The sequence below is a fragment of the Oncorhynchus clarkii genome, chromosome 25, assembly GCF_045791955.1.
Source record: "Oncorhynchus clarkii lewisi isolate Uvic-CL-2024 chromosome 25, UVic_Ocla_1.0, whole genome shotgun sequence".
In the NCBI taxonomy this organism is placed as follows: Eukaryota; Metazoa; Chordata; class Actinopteri; order Salmoniformes; family Salmonidae; genus Oncorhynchus; species Oncorhynchus clarkii.
This window is the reverse complement of record NC_092171.1, coordinates 41,528,861-41,540,164: the sequence shown is the minus strand read 5'-3', so window position 1 is coordinate 41,540,164 and position 11,304 is coordinate 41,528,861. Positions and strand designations below refer to the sequence as shown.

Below are 11,304 nucleotides of genomic sequence, written 5' to 3'. Positions count from 1 at the left end.
GGTGGTGGACTGGTGTTGGATTGGTGTTGGACTGGTGGTGGACTGGTGTTGGACTGGTGTTGGACTGGTGGTGGACTGGTGTTGGACTGGTGTTGGACTGGTGGTGGACTGGTGTTGGACTGGTGTTGGACTGGTGGTGGACTGGTGTTGGACTGGTGTTGGACTGGTGGTGGACTGGTGTTGGACTGGTGTTGGACTGGTGGTGGACTGGTGTTGGACTGGTGTTGGACTGGTGGTGGACTGGTGTTGGACTGGTGTTGGACTGGTGGTGGACTGGTGTTGGACTGGTGTTGGACTGGTGTTGGACTGGTGAGAACAGGACCAGAGAGGTCCACTACAAAGCAGGATCAGTGTCAGATAGCTAAGTTGCCTAAATATTCTGATATAACGTTTTACTTTGTAATAAAGATGAGCTTGAAAATGGGCATGGTCTCATTTATTTAACAAACAAAAAAATACATTTCTAGGTTTATATATATATATTTTTTTATCAACCATAAAATCAACAGTTATTTCTGGTTGCTTATCAAAGTTAGACGGCGAACTCATTGATCCTGCTTTGTAGTATATCGCTCAGAGTAGATGATAATGCTGTAATGTACAAGTATTGGGCCTTGGGTATGCCAGTAGCTGGAATGGTAGTGTAATGCTGTAGTTCCGTCCAAAGACACACATGGTTCCATCCATGTTCAGCTCACACCTGTCTAGCACACACCTGTCTAGCACACACATGTTCAGCTCACACCTGTCTAGCACACACATGTTCAGCACACACATGTTCAGCTCACACCTGTCTAGCACACACATGTTCAGCTCACACCTGTCTAGCACACACCTGTCTAGCACACACATGTTCAGCTCACACCTGTCTAGCACACACATGTTCAGCTCACACCTGTCTAGCACACACCTGTCTAGCACACACATGTTCAGCTCACACCTGTCTAGCACACACCTGTCTAGCACACACATGTTCAGCTCACACCTGTCTAGCACACACATGTTCAGCTCACACCTGTCTAGCACACACCTGTCTAGCACACACATGTTCAGCTCACACCTGTCTAGCACACACATGTTCAGCTCACACCTGTCTAGCACACACATGTTCAGCTCACACCTGTCTAGCACACACATGTTCAGCTCACACCTGTCTAGCACACACATGTTCAGCTCACACCTGTCTCGCGCACATCTGTCTCGCACACATCTGTCTCGCACACACCTGTCTCGCACACACCTGTCTAGCACACACCTGGCTGCTACATTAGGACCAGTTGATAGGTAATGAATCAAATTTTATTGGTCACATACACATGGTAAGCAGATGTTATTACGATTGTAGTGAAATGCTAGGGGACTGGAGGTAGGGCACAGGTGGGCTCAGGTAGGGCACAGGTGGGCTCAGGTAGGGCATAGGTAGGCTCAGGTAGAGTGTAGTCTTTGGCGGCCACTCCATCCTACTTTCTGGACCCCTCACTTTCTCCGCAAAAAAAAAGGTATTATTTCACCTGAGAAACATCACCTGTTCTCTCCAAACCTGCTGGTTACCTCCCGACTCGATGACTACAATGCCCTCCTTGATGGTCTCCCCCTCAAAAAGCATCCACAGGATGCAGATTGTGCAGAACAGCGCCCGCACATGAACCTGGAGATCTGCCCCCATCACCCCCATTCTAGCCTCCACTGGCTACCCCCACCCAATTTAAAACCAACTTCGAAAACCCTCCTGATACTCTTCAAAAACCCTCAATGCCTCTGGTCCCCAATAACTCGGTGAACTCCTCAGCCTCAAACAGTCTTCAGGTTCACTCCGGTCAAATGCTCCAAGACTCCCTTGCAGTCCCAAAGAAACGTGGGTAAAACACTTCTTCAAACGATGTTTCACTTTCTGTCATCTATGTTGTGTTGTCCGTCGTTTCAAGTTGTATGGTTCCGTCCTTGTGGCCTCCTTTACTATTCCGTGTGTCTTGCGTACGATGAGATAGATGTTGTTCTCCTTTGTTTTCATATCTCGCTGTAATACTGGGTTCAACCGTGTTGGATCTTGTCTAGCCATCTTGTTTCAAGAGGACCACAATGGAAATAAGTCCCACACTGTATTGTGTGTTATTCTCCATGATTTAACTCATGTGCATGTATGGCTTTTTCATGTTGTGTGTGTGCTTGTTTTTTAAGTTTTTTATTTTTAAATGGTTGAATTAATAAAGTAAAGCATCTTAACTTCTCACCTAATGTTTTCAGTCTTTTCACTAAAGCTTTTTTTCTTTGGATGATTTCTCTGTAAAGAGTTTTGGGATTTACGTCTGGAAATGAACAGCGCTCTACAAAATGTAATGTGTTATTATAGGAAAGGGTCAAGTGGTAGGGCATTGTGGGTAGGGGACTGGGTGTAGGGGTGAGGGGACTGGGGGTAGGGGTGAGGGGACTGGGGGTAGGGGTGAGGGGACTGGGGGTAGGGGTGAGGGGACTGGGTGTAGGGGTGAGGGGACTGGGGGTAGGGGACTGGGGGTAGGGGTGAGGGGACTGGGGGTAGGGGTGAGGGGACTGGGTGTAGGGGTGAGGGGACTGGGTGTAGGGGTGAGGGGACTGGGGGTAGGGGTGAGGGGACTGGGTGTAGGGGTGAGGGGACTGGGTGTAGGGGTGAGGGGACTGGGGGTAGGGGTGAGGGGACTGGGTGTAGGGGTGAGGGGACTGGGGGTAGGGGTGAGGGGACTGGGGGTAGGGGTGAGGGGACTGGGTGTAGGGGTGAGGGGACTGGGGGTAGGGGATTAGGTGTAGGGGTGAGGGGACTGCGGGTAGGGGTGAGGGGACTGCGGGTAGGGGTGAGGGGACTGGGGGTAGGGGTGAGGGGACTGGGTGTAGGGGTGAGGGGACTGGGTGTAGGGGATTAGGTGTAGGGGTGAGGGGACTGGGTGTAGGGGTGAGGGGACTGGGGGTAGGGGTGAGGGGACTGGGGGTAGGGGTGAGGTATAGTCTTAGGGACCGGTCAAGTGGTAGGGCATTGTGGGTAGGGGTGAGGGGCTCAGGTGGAGTGTGAGGAACAGGTGAAATGGTAGGGCATTGTGGGTAGGGGTGAGGGACTCAGGTCTCTGACTATCTTGTTGAGGCTGGAGATCTTCTCATCCAGTAGATAGTTCTTCTTCTCTGCTACTTTCTGTCTCCGCTCGGTCATCTCCAAGGCCTTCAGCAGCTGGGCGTTCTCCACGTACAGGTCCTTGATCAACGAATCAGCTTTACCGTTCTTGTGGTGCTAGAGACAGAACAGAGTGAGAACATCAACCAACCGCATTTATTTAAAAAAAACCTTTTTACAAACACCAACTGTCACTAAGTGTCTAACCTTGATACTGTGTCATCATACATTTACACTGCATCGATTCCATACATGTATTTTATAACAACTTGTCAGAGGGCTCAATAAACAACTCACGTGACATTATCCAAGTCCCAATAATTGCTAGGTAACCTCACTCAGTAAAAACCAATATAGAAAAAGTGATAACAGATCCTGAGATAACATAGTAAAGAGACCACTGACTGAGGGCTTTAACAGGGGCAGCAGTAACAGAAAGGTTGTGGGCCAGTAACAGAAAGGTTGTGGGCCAGTAACAGAAAGGTTGTGGGCCAGTAACAGAAAGGTTGTGGGCCAGTAACAGAAAGGTTGTGGGCCAGTAGCAGAAAGGTTGAGGGCCAGTAGCAGAAAGGTTGAGGGCCAGTAGCAGAAAGGTTGAGGGCCAGTAACAGAAAGGTTGTGGGCCAGTAACAGAAGGCTTGTGGGCCAGTAGCAGAAAGGTTGTGGGCCAGTAACAGAAGGCTTGTGGGCCAGTAACAGAAAGGTTGTGGGCCAGTAACAGAAGGCTTGTGGGCCAGTAACAGAAAGGTTGTGGGCCAGTAATAGAAAGGTTGTGGGCCAGTAGAAGAAATGTTGTGGGCCAGTAACAGAAAGGTTGTGGGCCAGTAACAGAAAGGTTGTGGGCCAGTAGCAGAAAGGTTGTGGGCCTGTAGCAGAAAGGTTGAGGGCCAGTAACAGAAAGGTTGTGGGCCAGTAGCAGAAATGTTGCTGGTTCAGAGCAGACAAGGTGAAAAATCTGTTGACGTGCCCTTGAGCAAGGCACCTAACCTTAATTGCGCCTTTAAAAGTTGTTTTGGCCTGCTAAATGACTATAATGTTAATTGTAAATCCTATATTTGGCCTATAGATTAAACTGTACCTGATCTTTCAGTTGAGAGACCTTCTCTTTGAGAAGCAGCTTGACGTTATGCAGCGACAGTTCGATTTCCCTCATACGCTCCTCCATCTTTATCATTATCATCATCGACCTCTCATCCTGGTGATGGAGAAGAGGTATACAGATGTTTAACCATCAGTATGTAACATCTGGCATGTTTAACCATCTGTATGTATCATCTGCCATGTTTAACCATCTTTATGTACCATCTGTCATGAATAACCATCTTTATGTACCATATGGCATGTTTAACCATCTGGCATGTTTAACCATCTGTATGTATCATCTGACATGTTTAACCATCTGTATGTATCGTCTGGCATGTTTAACCATCTTTATGTACCATCTGACATGTTTAACCATCGGTATGTACCATCTGGCATGTTTAACCATCTGTATGTATCATCTGTATGTACTATTTGGCATGTTTAACCATCTTTATGTACCAGCTGGCACGTTTAACCATCTGTATGTACCATCTGGCATGTTTAACCATATGTATGTACCATCTGTATGTACCATCTGGCATATTTAACCATCTGTATGTACCATCTGGCATGTTTAACCATATGTATGTACCATCTGTATGTATCATCTGTATGTACTATTTGGCATGTTTACCATCTTTATGTACCAGCTGGCATGTTTAACCATCTGTATGTACCATCTGGCATATTTAACCATCTGTATGTACCATATGGCATATTTAACCATCTGGCATGTTTAACCATCTGTATGTACCATCTGGCATGTTTAACCATCTGTATGTACCATCTGGCATGTTAAACCATCTGGATGTACCATCTGGCATGTTAAACCATCTGGATGTACCATCTGGCATGTTAAACCATCTGGATGTACCATCTGGCATGTTGAACCATCTATGTACCATCTAGCATGTTTAACCCTTGGTATGTACCATATGTATGTACCACCTGACATGTTTAACCATCTGTATGTACCATCTGGCATGTTAAACCATCTGGATGTACCATCTGGCATGTTGAACCATCTATGTACCATCTAGCATGTTTAACCCTTTGTATGTACCATCTGTCATGTATAACCATATGTATGTACCATCTGGCATGTTTAACCATCTGTATGTACCATATGGCATGTTGAACCATCTGTATGTACCATCTGGCATGTTGCACCATCTATGTACCACCTGACATGTTTAACCTTTGGTATGTACCACCTGGCATGTTGAACCATCTGTATGTACCATCTGGCATGTTGAACCATCTGTATGTACAATCTGGCATGTTGAACCATCTATGTACCATATGTATGTACCACCTGGCATGTTTAACCATCTGTATGTACCATCTGGCATGTTTAACCATATGTATGTACCATCTGTATGTACTATTTGGCATGTTTACCATCTGTATGTACTATTTGGCATGTTTACCATCTTTATGTACCAGCTGGCATGTTTAACCATCTGTATGTACCATCTGGCATATTTAACCATCTGTATGTACCATCTGGCATATTTAACCATCTGGCATGTTTAACCATCTGTATGTACCATCTGGCATGTTTAACCATCTGTATGTACCATCTGGCATGTTAAACCATCTGGATGTACCATCTGGCATGTTGAACCATCTGTATGTACCACCTCGCATGTTGAACCATCTGTATGTACCATCTGGCATGTTGAACCATCTATGTACCATATGTATGTACCACCTGGCATGTTGAACCATCTGTTTGTACCATCTGGCATGTTGAACCATCTGTTTGTACCATCTGGCATGTTGAACCATCTGTATGTACCATCTGGCATGTTGAACCATCTGTATGTACCATCTGGCATGTTTAACCATCTGTATGTACCATCTGGCATGTTAAAAATGAAAATAAAAAGAAACACGTATGGTTTAAAAATCACAAGTAAATAATGAGGAGTACTGTACTGCACTGCATTGTCTGGCTTTAAACAACGGGTGGGTCTAATCCTGAATGCGGATTGGTTAAAAGCACATCACCAGCCTGTGTCTATTCCACAAATTGCCACCAGCTAAATCTTTGGACGTTAATAAAATATTTCCTCCGTTCCATTTGCCTGCGCTATCCACTGTCTCATCAGCCCAGGCAGGGAAGATCAACTTGATCTCCACAATAAAAAGCATCTAGACATCCAATTTATTTTTAGACTAGCATTTAGTTTTCAACAGTGGACATTTGCATAAACCGTATGGCCTCAGATATTTGCAACATTGAATTAGAATATTGAAACAATCTCCAACTCCAAAAAAATGCATCTACTGTTGTTATTCTAGCTGCACTGTTTGATGTGACTGTAAATTAGCCGTCGTTGGCTAGATAGCGAGCAAGGGATAATAACGTTTCCTTCCAGTATGACAATGGAACGACTGGGTCTCGTCCGTAGATACAGAACATAAGACTGAACGACTGGGTCTCGTCCGTAGATACAGAACAAACAGACTGAACGACTGGGTCTCGTCCGTAGATACAGAACATAAGACTGAACGACTGGGTCTCGTCCGTAGATACAGAACATAAGACTGAACGACTGGGTCTCGTCCGTAGATACAGAACATAAGACTGAACGACTGGGTCTCGTCCGTAGATACAGAACATAAGACTGAACGACTGGGTCTCGTCCGTAGATACAGAACATAAGACTGAACGACTGGGTCTCGTCCGTAGATACAGAACATAAGACTGAACGACTGGGTCTCGTCCGTAGATACAGAACATAAGACTGAACGACTGGGTCTCGTCCGTAGATACAGAACATAAGACTGAACGACTGGGTCTCGTCCGTAGATACAGAACATAAAAGACTGAACGACTGGGTCTCGTCCGTAGATACAGATCATAAGACTGAACGACTGGGTCTCGTCCGTAGATACAGAACATAAGACTGAACGACTGGGTCTCGTCCGTAGATACAGAACATAAGACTGAACGACTGGGTCTCGTCCGTAGATACAGAACATAAGACTGAACGACTGGGTCTCGTCCGTAGATACAGAACATAAGACTGAACGACTGGGTCTCGTCCGTAGATACAGAACATAAGACTGAACGACTGGGTCTCGTCCGTAGATACAGAACATAAGACTGAACGACTGGGTCTCGTCCGTAGATACAGAACATAAGACTGAACGACTGGGTCTCGTCCGTAGATACAGAACATAAGACTGAACGACTGGGTCTCGTCCGTAGATACAGAACATAAGACTGAACGACTGGGTCTCGTCCGTAGATACAGAACATAAGACTGAACGACTGGGTCTCGTCCGTAGATACAGAACATAAGACTGAACGACTGGGTCTCGTCCGTAGATACAGAACATAAAGACTGAACGACTGGGTCTCGTCCGTAGATACAGAACATAAAGACTGAACGACTGGGTCTCGTCCGTAGATACAGAACATAAGACTGAACGACTGGGTCTCGTCCGTAGATACTGAACGACTGGGTCTCGTCCGTAGATACTGAACATAAAGACTGAACGACTGGGTCTCATCCGTAGATACTGAACATAAAGACTGAACGACTGGGTCTCATCCGTAGATACAGAACATAAGACTGAACGACTGGGTCTCGTCCGTAGATACTGAACGACTGGGTCTCGTCCGTAGATACTGAACGACTGGGTCTCGTCCGTAGATACAGAACATAAAGACTGAACGACTGGGTCTCGTCCGTAGATACAGAACATAAAGACTGAACGACTGGGTCTCGTCCGTAGATACAGAACATAAAGACTGAACGACTGGGTCTCGTCCGTAGATACAGAACATAAAGACTGAACGACTGGGTCTCGTCCGTAGATACAGAACATAAAGACTGAACGACTGGGTCTCGTCCGTAGATACAGAACATAAAGACTGAACGACTGGGTCTCGTCCGTAGATACAGAACATAAAGACTGAACGACTGGGTCTCGTCCGTAGATACAGAACATAAGACTGAACGACTTGGTCACGTCCGTAGATACAGAACATAAGACTGAACGACTGCGTCTCGTCCGTAGATACAGAACATAAAGACTGAACGACTGGGTCTCATCCGTAGATACAGAACATAAGACTGAACGACTGGGTCTCGTCCGTAGATACAGAACATAAAGACTGAACGACTGGGTCTCGTCCGTAGATACAGAACATAAAGACTGAACGACTGGGTCTCATCCGTAGATACAGAACATAAGACTGAACGACTGGGTCTCGTCCGTAGATACTGAACGACTGGGTCTCGTCCGTAGATACTGAACATAAAGACTGAACGACTGGGTCTCGTCCGTAGATACTGAACGACTGGGTCTCGTCCGTAGATACAGAACATAAAGACTGAACGACTGGGTCTCGTCCGTAGATACAGAACATAAAGACTGAACGACTGGGTCTCGTCCGTAGATACAGAACATAAAGACTGAACGACTGGGTCTCGTCCGTAGATACAGAACATAAAGACTGAACGACTGGGTCTCGTCCGTAGATACAGAACATAAAGACTGAACGACTGGGTCTCGTCCGTAGATACAGAACATAAAGACTGAACGACTGGGTCTCGTCCGTAGATACAGAACATAAAGACTGAACGACTGGGTCTCGTCCGTAGATACAGAACATAAAGACTGAACGACTGGGTCTCGTCCGTAGATACAGAACATAAAGACTGAACGACTGGGTCTCGTCCGTAGATACAGAACATAAGACTGAACGACTGGGTCTCGTCCGTAGATACAGAACATAAGACTGAACGACTTGGTCACGTCCGTAGATACAGAACATAAGACTGAACGACTGCGTCTCGTCCGTAGATACAGAACATAAAGACTGAACGACTGGGTCTCATCCGTAGATACAGAACATAAGACTGAACGACTGGGTCTCGTCCGTAGATACAGAACATAAAGACTGAACGACTGGGTCTCATCCGTAGATACAGAACATAAGACTGAACGACTGGGTCTCGTCTGTAGATACAGAACATAAGACTGAACGACTGGGTCTCGTCCGTAGATACAGAACATAAGACTGAACGACTGGGTCTCGTCCGTAGATACAGAACATAAGACTGAACGACTGGGTCTCGTCCGTAGATACAGAACATAAGACTGAACGACTTGGTCACGTCCGTAGATACAGAACATAAGACTGAACGACTGCGTCTCGTCCGTAGATACAGAACATAAAGACTGAACGACTGGGTCTCATCCGTAGATACAGAACATAAGACTGAACGACTGGGTCTCATCCGTAGATACAGAACATAAGACTGAACGACTGGGTCTCGTCCGTAGATACAGAACATAAAGACTGAACGACTGGGTCTCATCCGTAGATACAGAACATAAGACTGAACGACTGGGTCTCGTCCGTAGATACAGAACATAAGACTGAACGACTGGGTCTCGTCCGTAGATACAGAACATAAGACTGAACGACTGGGTCTCGTCCGTAGATACAGAACATAAGACTGAACGACTGGGTCTCGTCCGTAGATACAGAACATAAGACTGAACGACTTGGTCACATCTCTGGCAACGGAACGGAACCAATAGAAGGAATAACCAGCCGGCTTGGGTAGCAAAAATAGATTTGTTTCGGGACTACATCTTGTGGAAGGATGAAACGCTATGAATAAATGTATCAAAATAACATGAATGAAAATAGGTAAATAATTATTTGAATATGTTGGTAACCCGTTGTATAAAAGTAATGCCCTCGAAGCCAGTGTTTGGCGGATATATTGGCACGGTGTGCTGGCTCTGCACTTCCTCTCGGGCCTAACACCCGTGCCATTTAGTACCTACAAACTACGGCTTCTTGGGCATTATCACTTAAGTATGTCCTGCAAAACGCGCATAGCTGGCAAATAGGTGTAGAAAACGGATTGGTCTTCTATGTGGTAATATATTCTTACAATAGCAAAGATGTTTCAACAGGACAATCAGAGAGGAAACCGTCAGAGCATGTGATATAACGCCAAGGAAGGCAGCCACGGAACACAAAACTCGAAAACGAAATGCTTTATTTCTCTTGATTCTTTCCAGTGAAATACATCGTAGTGCATTTATTGAAAAAGTGACATCACAGCTAAATAAAATGGATAAAAACAAATTAATAAATATTAAATTATATTTTCCAACTTGTTGATCCAGAAACGTAAAAAAAAAAATACATTCTACAAAAAGTTAAATACAATACGCGAATTTAAATAAAAATGAACAAAACAGAAGCACACCGAGCAATAGAGAATAAAACTGTGGTTTGACATTATCTAGAAGACCCTGATACCACCTGGATCTTATTATTCTGAGTTCAGTCTGGACTATCAAAGATCCCGAAGAACCATAGTGACAATACTATAACATGGTTGCAACATGAATCAAAGCTCTCTGATAAATATCATTAAAACATATGGACATTTGTTTTACAATCAAAACTGTTGTTGGTCCTTTCGAGTTCAATACTGTTGGTACTAAACTGGTCCAGTTTCACAATAAACCACAGTACTTTCAGATATACCCGTACCTGTAGTGAGAGGTGAGCATGTTCACCAACAAAACTTTATTAAAATCCTATGTGACAAAGATAAACAAAAATCAGTTGACATTGGTGATGTGGGTTAAGTGCAAAAAAAAATATCAATATGAAATACAGTGAAAAATATTTCACATAATACATTGTTGGAACAAGGAATCTTCTGCAATCAGAGCATATTTCATGAACCTTTGTTTGACTCAACAGTTCACATACTGTTAAGAGTTTAAGAAAGCACTTTGATTTGAGGAAAATAACAAAAGACTAGCTTGTTTTACTCTCATACGCCACCTAGTGGATGCATACACTCATTACACACACCCTTACACTGAGCTGTATCTAACACCCCATTCATATCACTGGTCATCTCCTATAAGGACGGAAGGCAGAGTAACAAACGAAGTGGGATATGGGGAAATTCAGGGAATTCCTGGAGGATTAGGTTGGGCTGGGGTTAGGTGAGGAGGACAGGTTTGGAGGGAGTTAGAAACGACCAGGTAAGGGGAATTAAGGGGAGATGAGTCTTGGAGAATCA

The 11,304-nt window shown here is 45.0% G+C and overlaps 1 protein-coding gene and 1 long non-coding RNA gene across 2 annotated transcripts in view; one reads left to right on the top strand and one right to left on the bottom strand.

Annotated features, from left to right (window-relative positions):
* LOC139383353 (uncharacterized) overlaps window positions 1-11,304 on the top strand; it is a 52,430-nt gene that overhangs the window by 18,339 nt on the left and 22,787 nt on the right. The window lies entirely within an intron of this gene.
* Window positions 2,966-11,304, bottom strand: part of LOC139383351 (ninein-like) — a 52,180-nt gene continuing 43,841 nt past the window's right edge. Inside the window, exons 28-29 of the mRNA XM_071127859.1 lie at window positions 4,215-4,331; window positions 2,966-3,253 (exon numbers count right to left, since the gene is read on the bottom strand). Of these exons, the coding sequence (XP_070983960.1) occupies window positions 3,026-3,253; window positions 4,215-4,331 (345 nt within the window). The 3' untranslated portion in view covers window positions 2,966-3,025. The remainder of the gene's footprint in view (window positions 3,254-4,214; window positions 4,332-11,304) is intronic.